Raw genomic sequence first — 13,220 nt, forward strand, 5'->3', positions numbered from 1 at the left:
TGTAGCGCATCTGCAACAGAACAAGACCTGGAAGAACTATGGCTGATGGGTTTAAAATTGGCCTTGTTGATGCATTTCAGATTTTAGATTGACCACCCGTGTTCAGAGCAGATTATTTGTGAAAGTAGCTCTCTCCTCCTGAAATGCCTGTAAGGTTTGCTTTTAAAAACGTAGAGGTTAAGAGAAAAGATGCAGAACAAAGAAGAGAATGAGAGCTGTTCAGCAGGGGAAATATGCAGAAATACAGCTTGATCTGTCACACCTCATAATAGGGCTGACAGCATATGTAGTTTCTTTAGCAGATTCTTTCACTTTGCAGAAGGATGTAGTAGCATGAGATTTGGAGGAATGACTTTTGTCCTTTCCTCTGGATGAGTATTTGAGTTATGCTGTCTCTCTTTACAAGGACATTTAGGTTCAGTGCTCATTGGTGGGGTAACTAATACTTGGATTTATCTGGAACATCCTTCTGGGAAAGAGTAAAGGCCACATTGAGTGTGAAATGGATGCTTGTTTTGTTAGGGCTGTCTTTATTTCCATAGCATTTCTTTCTCTCCAGGAGGAGATGGGAAAGGTGCACTGAGATAAACCTTTCTTGAAAAGAACACAACAGTTGATGGAAAAATAATTACAAATCTTCCATCTAAAATATCTGGTGTTTCTCAGAATTTTGCTACTCTGCTCACTTTCTTAACCTACTGCACGTGATCTTAATACGTTAACAGTGGCTGTTGTTATTTTTGTTGTATAATAACTTTTTCCCCTAGTTTTTCTCTAACTTCTTTCATAAAGCGAACCTGGGCCCTGTAACACTTAATTAAAATACTTTCATTTTGTTCTTTTCTGTAAAAGGGTATCTGAAGAATTTTTACAAATTTTATCTTGGAAATTAGCTTATTCATTATGTTTAATTTTAGGAAATGGTGCTCTTGCAGAACATTCTGAAAATGTGCATATTTCAGGAGTGTCAACGGGTAAGTCATTTTTTGTAATGTTTAAATTTCATGCATGACTTAAATAGTAAATATTGAAAGCCACCTGGTATCTTATGAAGAGATATTTGGCTATAAAAATTATTACTGCCTTTTGCAGCATGTAATAAGGAATGAAGCAACTGGAACATGGAAAAATTCTCATAAGATAAAATTGATACCTGCATGCTCATGAACAGATTATGCCTTTCTTAGTGGACTGCTTAATTATTTTTCCATACAAACATTGAACTAAGAGAAAAGTTGGTTCAAGTTGAATTGATATTTTCTTTCCACAGTAAAGTTTTTTTTTTGTGAAATGAAATTTATTGAAATGTAATTTTGAACACTGCTCCTATCAAATAATATAAATCCAGGAGTTATGCGTTTCACCTGATTAGATTGAAGCAGTAACTGAAACTACTGTGCACTTGACTGCACAATTTATTTAATACAAGAAAAGAAAGAATTTTAGGACTCATGAAACTGAGAAACTGATGAGATGTTGGGAGAGTTTGGGGCAAAATAGCAGCAAATGTTGCTCAAAGATTGCTTCATTTTTTTCCGGTCGCTCAGTCCTGGGCCTCTTCTGGGCTGCAGTCACAGCCGCCACTGTTTGGTATTGGTGGTGTGACCATATGTCCAGTAAGGCAGTAGATGATACCAGTATACATTTCACTTTGTTCTTCGTTGTCAGCAGAGCTGCTGGTCATGCTTTACACTTCTGTGATACAGGCACTCGGAATATGGGTAGGGTAGAAGCCTGACTCTGTTCATAGGGAAGCTGCTGCTAAGCCATGGAAATCAAAGTGATTTTGACACTTTTCTCATAAAGACAAAATGCTAATTCCTTTTTGACAACAGCCTGCATACCGTGCTGCAGGTATTATTGCAGTGTGGTTTTAAGCATTACATTAGCATTTGTGTACACAGTTCAATTTTTAGATAAATGTACTGTCAGCAAATGGTCTCTGTTACACCATACAACCTTCTTTTCACCTTCCATTGTTTGCCACGCAGAGACTGTGAGAAGGCTAATTACAGAAGATCTTTGCTATCCATTCTGGTGCTGCATCATCTCTAATGTTGTTTTTCAACAGTAATAATGCACCAAGTATCATATGTAGTTTATGGAACACTTAAGTAACAGCACGGGCACTTGCTGCTGTCGGAGCAATTGCTGCTGCATTGTATGAGATACCCTGAAAGCTGCATAGGTTTTCACAATGCTTTACTCTTTTATTTACTGCAGCAGGAATGTCACAAGTCACAATATAAGCAGAAAAGCATCTGCTGGGCAAGAGGTGAATGGAATTTTTGACTCTGCTTCCAGTCCTTTGGTCAGCAGACATGATCTCAATGTGTTACCTACAACAGCTGGTAGAGGGGGCTTTACCTCCTCAGAAGATCCAGTGAGGGCTTTCATTTAAAGTAAAACATAATTTAAGAAAATATATATTTCTGGCAGCGCTGTGTTCTGTAGAATGTATTTTTTTCCCCAGCCAAGAGGTTATATCATACATTAAGATAGATACATTATGAGTAACTTGAAAAATTGTGAGATAACATAAGGGGTTCTATTAATGAAAGCATGAAGAAAGTACACTGACAGACACAGTGACGTTTCCCTTATGGCCACGTGCCATATACATCTTACAACTTCATTGCGTGGGCCAGGAGTGAAAGAGGATTGACTCATGATTTTTTGGGTTCCTTTGAAACAATTTGGGTTTGCCAAAGGTGTTTAAACTTGGAGAGTATATATTTCATCAGGCAAACCTGGGCAGCTTTACATTTATCAAATCAATTTTAAGCAAAGGGTTTCTGTAAAATAGAGCCAAAGACAGCTGGCCTTTAATCTTTTTAAATCCAACTTTAACTTGATTTTGAAACCAAGCAGGAGATTTTCGTGGACAGTTGCTACTGGGAAGGAATTTAAAATGAAATTATTGTCTTGATGGTAGATTTCCTGTCGTGCTGCTGCTCTAAAACTACATGACCTACCTCACTAAATTATGTTTTAATAGCAGAGACTACTGTGGTCTTCAGTATTTATGCTTCTGCTGTATATTATATCTGCCAAGTTGCAGGTACTCATCTAATATATGAGCATGCTTCTTCTACCAACAGCAATAATGGAATGTTGTCTCTCGTGTATAAGCTATCACTACTGAACAACTGTTAATGCCTTTGAAATCTGAAAAGTTGAAAAATATTTTCCAGTCTGTTTTGGGGGTGTGTAGCACCGTAATTGTCACAACTGCAAAACCATGTTCCTGTTACCTCCGTTTTCAGGACTTTTTGTATTGGAGAAAAAACTGCTTCACAACAATAAATTTGTGTATATAGATATATACACACACACACACGTGTGTGTGTGACTGTATATAGTGATTATTTCTTGTCTGTTATGTCCCTGGATTGCTGAGCAAAGGGCATTTTAAATTAAAGGTTATTCAGCCTTACCTTGAGGCAAGGATGCTTACGCCTCCTTCCCCTGTAGTTCTCCAAATAAGACGTTCAGTGGCTCCTGAGAGCTACAAATGCAATAATTATCCTCCCTATTCATGGTTTAGACTTTATCATAACATTATTCCCTTTTTACTCTAAGCTGTTTTAAACACCTTCAGATCATTTATCCGGCTGCATTCATGTCCTTACCATGTCCAATATAATGCATGCCTTATCATCTTGTGGTTCACATTGAAAGCTAATTCTTTTATCTTTTCAACTAATCTCCTGGCATTACTGTGAAGATAAATCCCTAATCTCCCTCTCCCTGCTTTTCTGAAGTGACTTTTTTTTTTTCTTTGACATGTTGTTCACTGTTGCTACAGGTACTTTACCTCTCTAGATCTTAATACAGAATTTTTGAATAACTTTCTTAATTATTTTCTCGTTAGAACTTGAAATTGGAATTTTGCACCATGAAGATTTCATTGACTCTCTTCCATTTACCAGCCAACAACCCATACATAACTTATGGTCATGTTCTGTAATGTGGGGCAGTGAGCAAATTTCAGGAAGAAGGGAGTAAGGAAACCTTTTGTAAAACAGATTTCCTTGTAGATTTTTTTTTAAACCCACGTGGAGCAGAAAACCACATCAGCAGCTTATCCTCTCAGCAGCGTTTTTTGCACTCTGGCATGTGAAACATCCCATCCTAATGAAATTACTGCAATCTACTGAACAGACAAAGTAACAAACAGAATCACAGACTGTTAATAAAATAAAGGCTCACAGAAGAAAGAATGTAGAACAGGTAGGGCACACATGAGCGGAACTGCAGCAAAAATACAGTTGTGTATAGGGAATGGAGAGGAATGCAGGCAGACAACACCCACACAAACACGGTCTCACCTCTAATGTCTGGTAGCCACCAACATGAGGAAGGCTGAAGACATCTTGGACTTGTGCAGCTTTTCATCTTCACTACAGTACAAGGCAACCTTCACAGTTTACTTTGGGTTTCTGTCATTGTTACAACTTCATTTCCTTTTTCCTGACTCTGATTAAAATTCTGTTGTTTTTGTAAGTATTTTAAATGCTTTTTTGTTGTAAATGAATCCACAGCTACTCTGTTTTCCTCTAGTTTTCAAATTCCTATGGTTACTGGCAATTGAAATTTCAAGTGCAAAATCTCCACAATTCAGTGGGAAAATGTTTAACTTCATGTGTTGCTGGCTGAATTGCATTTTGGTTCCATGGATACCTGGATGTGCCTCGTATTCTTCAGGTTTACAAACAGATGAATAAAATATGGTAGATCACGTATTTGTCAAAAGCTTTAGAAGAAATATCCTAGTTAAGCAAGGGTTTAGAAATTGACTATCAAGGCTTGATATTACCTTAATAATGAAGGTGCCTTGTGTAACTGTTTTATTTCAGAAGGTTGCACTTGATTTTTAAAGCCATTCTGTGAAATTACTCTCTCAAAACGACATCACTCCTGAATTGTAGCTTCCACACAGTCTTAACTTTTATAAATGTTTTGAGCAATGAGAGATTTCTTTTGTCTCATTAGTTGTAAGAAAGAGGGCTTAGTACATAAATGTATATCAAGCATGCAGGTATTCTGGGCTTATCATGAGCCTTCAGTCATGTTTTGCCCTCAGCTCCTTAGTGTTAGCTTTGGTGGAAACAGAATCACAGAATGGCCCAGGTTGGAAGGTACCTCAAGGATCATGAATCTCCAACCTCAGCCACCACAGACAGGGCCACCAGTCTCCACATTTAATACTAGACCAAGTTGGCCAGGGCCCCATCCAATCTGGCCTTGAATGTCTCCAGGGACAGGGGGCATCCACAATCTCTCTGGGCAGCCTGTGCCAGCACCTCACTACATAGTGGAGAACTGAAAGAGACAGATGTCCTATGTGAATGTATAGAAAATAGGGAGAAAGTAAGACAGCTGGTACTGCAGCTCTTCCTTTCTTCTTCTCCCTGGCTCTCCCAAATGAAAAACAAAAAAGGAGGGAGTCATGGACACAAGAACCTTGAATACCAGTAAAATGCAAGTTCTCAGAGTGCTCTGAAAATACCAAGCTGATTGTACAGCTGTTTTCCTTGTGGAGTTTCTTCCAAAGTTGTACAATAAGTAAATGTTGCTGCTTGTACTACTGCAGGGACTGGTCTGAGAAATTACAGCTGTCAGAGAGCCAACATAGGAAGTCTGCAAAGCTAATTGCATGTTAATTTATAGTTACTAGCTGCATTCGGAGCTTTCTTTTCAACAGATACGTGCTATATTATTTTATTATATATATTTAAAGTCTGCTTTGGAGGTGACCTTTCTAAAACAGAGTGAACATCTGTTGAATTGATTATTTGGGTGTTTAGGATGAGGTTATCTCTTTCAAGTTGTTCTCAGGCAAATTTAAAAGCTTACTCAGAGGTTCTCAGTGACAAAATCAAATGTGTCAGTTCGTAAATATCCAAAAACAGGTGGATGTTCAAGTAGCATACATCACCTGCAGGTAATTTATTTAAAGCTGATCACTGTTTCAGTAGCAGCCAAGTATTGTGTGGATTTGCTTACCAACATCTGTAAGCTTGGTACAAAAGTGTTTTACATACACTTCACTTTTTTAGGTATGTTTTACTCTTACACCTATCAAAAAATGATGATTTCTTTCAACTTTTAATTGTGATGTTTTTCTTGTCAGTCCTTCCATTTCTTGTCTGAAGATATGCAAAGTGTATATCCAGATTGCTCATGCAAGAGTAATGTTCCAAAATATCGTGGTGTTCGAGCACCACCTATAGGGTCTCCTGAAAATTAAAGTAAGAAAGCTTCCACTGAATGGTGGGCAGTTCAAATACAGTTCTGTTTATCTGCATTTTGAGGTTTTTCAGTGTATGAGGATGGCAGGTAGCTGAATTAAAGCCACTGCAGAAAGCTGCTCCTATAATTATAAAATAAGTAAGAATACAAATTGTTTGGTTATTCTGGTTGTGTATATTTTGTTTTATAAGCTTCCCAGGAAAGGTAGGTTTTCAAGTCCTTAATATTAATCTCTTGTAAAATTAACTTTAAGTATTTATAGATGAAGCATGCTGCACTCAGTGTTCTTTGCCTTCCAAGCTTTGGGAATCATTTGCATGAGGATCATTTCCATGTCAGGGGCTGGAAGGGGGTACTTAAACAGTGGCCAGACATTGCCTTTCTACGTAAGACAGGAATTGTCATCTACTCGATTATTTTGCTTTAATTTACATTCAACCTTTTAATATGTCAGTAAAAGGTGTAAATATATAGCTAAATTGCACGGGATGTCTGTGACAGCTAAAAGATACATTTAGGAAACAGTATTTCACTGAACAAAGATGTCAAATTCAGTATATATTAGTTTATGGGGCTTTTTAACGTGTGGTATGCTAACTGACGTTAGTATAAACTTCTGAAATTAAAACATTGAAGATCATCTTCCAGCGGACATTATACCCTGTGTCCACAGTAAGCTACTGTAGGTATTTGGTTGTTTATTAGTATCTCATCTGATCCTGTGTGATTGTTTCTCTGATAAGTGCTGATGATCAATTGTATTTTTAAAACCATTAGGAAAAAAATCGGTCTAATTACTTTCTATATGTTTTCAATATATGTACTTTTTAGCTTGTGGAGATATTCCAGAACAAATTCGATCACCGAGTGGGACGATCACAAGTCCGGGGTGGCCCTCTGAGTATCCTGCCCGAATCAACTGTAGTTGGTATATCCATGCAAACCCAGGGGAGATCATTACCATAAGGTAACCATGGTCCCCTTATTAACCACGTGGACTGATGTACTGAGTAGACGTTTGAACTGCCAATTGTATGCGCTGATTTCTTTTACCCTTCTTGTAAATGTGGGACTTGTGCTTTGTCTGTTTTTTTGACCTTTCATTTTTCCTGATTTACCCTTACACAGCCATGTGGCATCTGTTGTCTGAACTTTCTGTGTTTCTGTGTATATGAAAAAAAAAAAACATTTTCCTTTCAAACTATGACAACACGCAAGTTCTACTGAAAGCAGTAAGAGCTATTAGCTGATAGAAGCAGCATCCATTTCCATTCAGTAGTGCAGAAGCAAGAGAAACAAATATGGATGTTTCTAAAAATACTGTTCTAAATTTCTATAAGTTAATGAGAGTGTCACTCTGGCTTTAAAAAGAAAAAAAAATATTTAAAAATTAATATAAGAGATTTTAATAAGATTAGACTAAGAAGTTATAAACAAAATGCTAACACGTGACATATTGTAACAGCATCAGTATTAAATGGTACGTTGTAAAGCCGAAGTGAATCATTTCCACGCCCATTCCGTCCAGCTCACATTTACTTTCAAAACTGTAGAGACTAGAATAACTTTCGATAAGCTCATTTATTTGATCTCTTTTTAATTTTTCTGAAATATGAGAATCTTGCATTCAAAAAGTATATGAAAAATTCTCTAAAGCTTTGTTACTATGAAGTCTTAACGCTGTGCCTAAAAGTGACAGCGAATAAATAGTAAAGCAATGAAGATAGTTGTGTTTTTTTGGAAATGCTGACTTCCCTCATGGTTTTAGGTAACTTGTAACATTTGGAAAAAAGAAAAAATGTAGTTTGGGTTCTCATTAGTTAATTCCCGTTACTGCCAAGAGGGAAATGGAGGCTTCTTTTGTCATTAAGATACAAATTAGTACTGCTTCATAGGCAATCTATACTCCCAATTATGAAACTGCATTAACTGCAGACTTACTTCAGTTTCTAGTGCAGAGCAGCTGACCTAGGAAGCAGCTCTTCATTATGAAGTATCTACTTTGACATCAGTTATTCCTTCAGCTACTCCTTTAAAGTACTTCTTTTTAATTCAGTCTTTCTACTAAATACTAAACTTGTGTAAACAGAATGCAAATTACATTGAACCGGTTGTCTATTGGAACACTTTCTAAAACTTTTCTTATCATTTATTTTTAATAAAACTTCTTTTTTTTTCCCACACTCTTTTTATTCTGCTCGTCTTCTTGGCATACATTTCACATTACATTTGTGGTTTACCTCTCTGTTGTCTGTGCTGACCTGCTTTGCCTGGCCTATCTCCCCTTCACACTTCATTACCATGGCAGCATGTCTTTATATAGCTGTAGTCAAAGCTCGGGTAATATCTTGCATGACATACCCGTTGGGTAGCTAAGTACTGTGACTAAGGGCAACTCTTAAAGTATAACTTTGAACGATTTAGCTGGACTTGCAATGTCAAGTCACGTCATTGGCAAAGTGTAGCATAAGCTAAAGTTATGCTGAAATTTGGTTTATATAAAATCATTTAGTAATATATGAATGTCATCAATGAGACTCAAAAATACAGTTTCAGGGAGATAATTATTTAAAATCTTGTGTTAAAATGAAAGATTTATTTATTTATTCATTATGTTAGTGAAACAGCTTTACTAGTTGTGAATGGAATGCAGCAATTGACAGAACAGATTCTTGCAGTCCACCGTAGCCTTCAAGGTTTAATCATATTCTCACAAGGGTCAAGAAGCCATTCTTTCTATTTCAGACCAGAAAAGTACTTTCATCTTATTTCCATTTTTATATCTAGAAGTTCATTATCTTTGTTGTGTAATTTCCAGTTCAGAAGTGATTTTGACCTCTCTTTTCCTTCAGCTTTCAAGATTTTGATGTTCAGGGATCACGCCGATGCAGCTCAGATTGGTTAACAATTGGAAGCTACAAGAATATTGAAGGCTATAGAGCATGCGGCTCCTCCATTCCTTCACCATACATCTCTTCACAGGATCATGTTTGGATCAGATTTCATTCAGACGACAGCATCTCCAGAAAAGGGTTCAGATTAGCCTATTTTGCTGGTATGTTTCAAATGATACATAGTACAATTTCACATTTCATTTTTTATTTTCTGATTTAAGAACTATTTCCTTACAGTAGGATATTGTATATGCATTTTGCATAGTGAGTTCAGGGTTTATTGAAATTAGGGAAAATTCATAGTTTGAAAAGTATTTTAATCCCATACATAGCTTTGAATGCTTTCAATATTCAAAACAAGAATTACAACATTCACAATAATAGGCAGAATTAATGATTTTGGAGAAATAAATCAATTAATACTAGGCAACTGGAAGACATCTTGGTTGTTATTGCTTTTAGCATAGTTTGTGTTTTGAATTTTTTCATTAAACTAAAATCAATTTGTTAAGTATTTGACCAGACTTCTGAGTAGCATAATATGTCACGAGAGAGAAGAAACTGTGCTTCATTGGGGATTTTTTAAAATATCATTTCTAATGAAAGTTGCATCTTATTTTCCCCATCTCTATAAAGTATACTCTCTTTAAAAAATAATAACATCCTATTCGTACAGTAGATTACTTTAACCAAGTACAGATGTAGTTTTGCATGCGTGATTTTTTCTTGGATAATTCAAGCATAGATAGTCTACTTACCCGTGCTAGTAGTTTGAGAGTGTTCTGAGAGGGATTTTTGCTGTAGTAGCTGTGGCCCACATTGAGAGTAAGAAGGCAGTCATGAATTAAGACTAGTTCAAGCCTTTTTTCTGGCTTTACAAGGAAGTAGGATTTTACTTAATAGCATGATTGTGGTGTTCCACGTCCTCCTAACCAAAAATACTGCACTAGATTCTTTGTTTTTTAAAATGCTTTTATGTTCTCTTGCTCATGCATGTTTATACTCCATTTTCTGATCTGCTCCTGATCTCTGCATACGTATATTCAATTCCTCTCCTATGTAGAACAATTCATACTCTTATACCTATCTATTGCTGTTCAAGTTCAAGAGCTCCACCAAGCTTCAGCAAAAGCTCTTGTGTCGTAGCCTAAATCAGGTTTGTCCCGATTTTGTATTCTGCAGCCTTTCTAATGGCTTTCTTTGCCCTGTCAGAGCTACTTCACAATTTTTTTTAGTTTCCAGGAGGGCTTATCCTCCTCTGTCACCCAGAACCTGTAATAAAGTACCCCCTATGCTTCAGCTCTTTGTAGTTTTGGGAGTAGTGCAGGCATGTTTTTGATGCTGACTCAGCTCGCAGGGCAGTGTTCCACCTGAGTTTTGCTTACAGTCTCATGAAGAAACATGACAGAAAGAAAAAGTTGCTGCCTAATGAGTAATTCTTCACTAACTGCTCAGTGCCCACAGACATGCTGTGATTCCGTGGGAGAATTGGCTTCTGCCCTGCTTATCTCCCATTATTCAGTGGCTCAGAGGAAAGGCAACATGCCTGCCCCAGAGGGGGCTTTGAAAAGAGCCCTTCTGGATATGGGTGGGGATTGGGTTGGGAGGCAAGCCACCAGCTTGATAGAATTTCTAAAATTCCTTTCTTACCTTTTTCTACACCATACTTTTTCTTTTGTTAACTTAATTGATTTTTTTTTTCTTGTTAGCATCATTCGGTATCACTCAGCACCTCAATGGAGATGTTTAACCCAGTGTTTCTGAAGGTCTTTTGAAAGTGTGTGTTTTTAAAAATGATCATTATGAAACTGTGGTTTGATCTTGGTCTATATTGAGAAGGTACTTTAGAAATACTTCATATTTGAGGTGGTGGTATTGTGTTTCAGAGATCAGAGTAGTCTTCTGATGTTGTAAAATAACAGTTGATCAATCTGCATGAATAGTCTTCTGATTGTCTCTGATTTCCATTGTGAACACTCTAGCAATGCTAACCAAGGTTTGGCTGTGCACTTAGGTTTTTGATTTTTCCTCACTAGTGTTCATGCAGTGAATAGTACTGCATGATAGCATCCACTACTCACTGGGCAAAATGTTCCAGTGCTTCACTAGCTTTATCATAAAAAAAATTCTTTCTTATAAGCAATCTAAATCTCCCCTCCTTTATATTGAAACCATTTTTCTCTTGTTCTGTCACAACAGACACTGCTATAGAGTCTGTCCATCCCATGCCCACAGACTTGATGTCATGTAGGCCATTGGGTTGTAAAAAACAACCCGAAGTTCTGGCAGTAGCATCAGCCATGAGGCCAGATATTTAAAGATAAGACTCTTTGATTTTTCTTCCGTATCCTTACCCAATACAGGAGGCAGAGAAGAAAAGATTCTGTTCGTTCAGCTGTCATCCCAAGGCCCTGAAGTCCCTCTTGATAGCCCTTGAACCACATGTAGCTGGTTCATCTCTCCCTGTATGGAAAATCAATAAGGGGCTGTGGTCTGTCAGCCATACCAGGCTAGGTAATTTCCTGGTGACGTCTCTCACCTGAGCCCCAGGAAGACAGCAGCCTTCTCTAAGAAGACAGTCTGCTTGACATATTGGACTTTCAATTTCCTGCAGAGAGGAATCACCTACAGCGAATACCCATTTCTTCTTCAACTATGTAGTCTTGATGTTGAGGGAAGGCATTTCCTAGTTTGGTTTTGTTAATTCATGTGGTCTATGTGGGCTGTTAGCACCCACAGACAAGCCTTCCACATCAGGCTTTCACACTTGCAGAGAGCCACCTGGGGGAGGTGGAGTAGGCAAAGAGGGTTTTCCTTTGCAGTTTCAAGCACATATTTGCCTCCATCTGCTCCTTTCCTTTGTGTTCTTGCTCCTAGCCTTGTAATTTTATTCCTCAACATGATGGCATACAGATTGCCTTGGTTTTTGTATGAAGTATTAATACTAATTTTGTATACTACTACCTAGTATTTAATTCCTATGAAAGCTTTTCTGATGGAATGACTTTGGGATCATTAATGAAACATGCTAAGTCAGGGTCAAGTAGGCAGTTCTTTTCTGGGAAGTTTGAAGTCCTATAGAAAGAAGAGCTTAGGTTGAATTTGTGTCCTGTTTCATTGCTGCAGTATTGCCATGAAAATTTACATCTCCATATTTTATATTTCTACTCAAAAGTTTTCCAGGTTCTGCAGGGCAGAAGCAGTGAGTTAGTGCTCATCAGTGCTATGTTTACCAACTCTTAAGCATATGATACTGTATCTCCCTCTACCTGTGCCCCACAGTCGCAGGACTGTCAGGATGAATCTAGGAATTCACATATGCAAGTTTCAAATTCACAACCCAAGTTCATCCTAAGTATTTCTCATGCTAATTTTGTGTATGTCGTGTGTGTTTGAGTCAGAGCAAGATGGTCATATCACAGAAATGCAGGGGTTGAAAGAGACCTCAGGAGATCAATGAGTCCAACTCATCATCATTTATAGTAGATTTGTTATCGTGTTTTAATGAGTTAAGAATTTTGTAAAACTTAATCACTGGCAGCGCATGCTTTGCTTTTTTCTCTCCTCTCACATTATCAGTGAATTTGTTTACTTAAACACTCTTGAGCAGTGATTGTAACACTTCACCGTCTTATTAATCCCTTCTTTCCTATATTCATTATTTTTAAAAAAACTTAGCACTTGTGAGATCTTTCAGATGCTGATGTTGCATCTTTTTTCTTAATTAACTATTTCTGGGCAGCATATTTGTTTTTAATGCTTTCCCAGATTCTGAAATAGTGAAACAAGAACAGAGATGTGACATGACTTCAGCTATCACAGCATGTTAGTTGCATCAAGGAAAATCAGAACTAGATATGTGAGGATTCTTATCATTTTCAGTGGTTCAGCGTTGAAACTTTGAAAATACTTGATTGGACAAGGCCCTGAACCCAATCAACCTTCAGTGAACCTTGTTAAAAGCAGGTGTTATCCAGAAATCTCTTCCAATTTGAATTGTTTTGCAGTTAAGCAATATGAAATCTGCTTCTCCTGGGGAAGTCTGCTTTTCATTAGGGTTGTCATGCTCCC

At 37.4% G+C, this 13,220-nt stretch overlaps 1 protein-coding gene across 1 annotated transcript in view; it reads left to right on the top strand.

Annotated features, from left to right (window-relative positions):
* LRP12 (LDL receptor related protein 12) overlaps positions 1-13,220 on the top strand; it is a 47,510-nt gene that overhangs the window by 26,511 nt on the left and 7,779 nt on the right. Inside the window, exons 2-4 of the mRNA XM_015856031.3 lie at positions 918-974; positions 7,087-7,222; positions 9,108-9,310. Of these exons, the coding sequence (XP_015711517.3) occupies positions 918-974; positions 7,087-7,222; positions 9,108-9,310 (396 nt within the window). The remainder of the gene's footprint in view (positions 1-917; positions 975-7,086; positions 7,223-9,107; positions 9,311-13,220) is intronic.

Source organism: Coturnix japonica, chromosome 2 (assembly GCF_054131305.1).
Source record: "Coturnix japonica strain WE chromosome 2, WE-NBRP24, whole genome shotgun sequence".
Classification (NCBI taxonomy): Eukaryota; Metazoa; Chordata; class Aves; order Galliformes; family Phasianidae; genus Coturnix; species Coturnix japonica.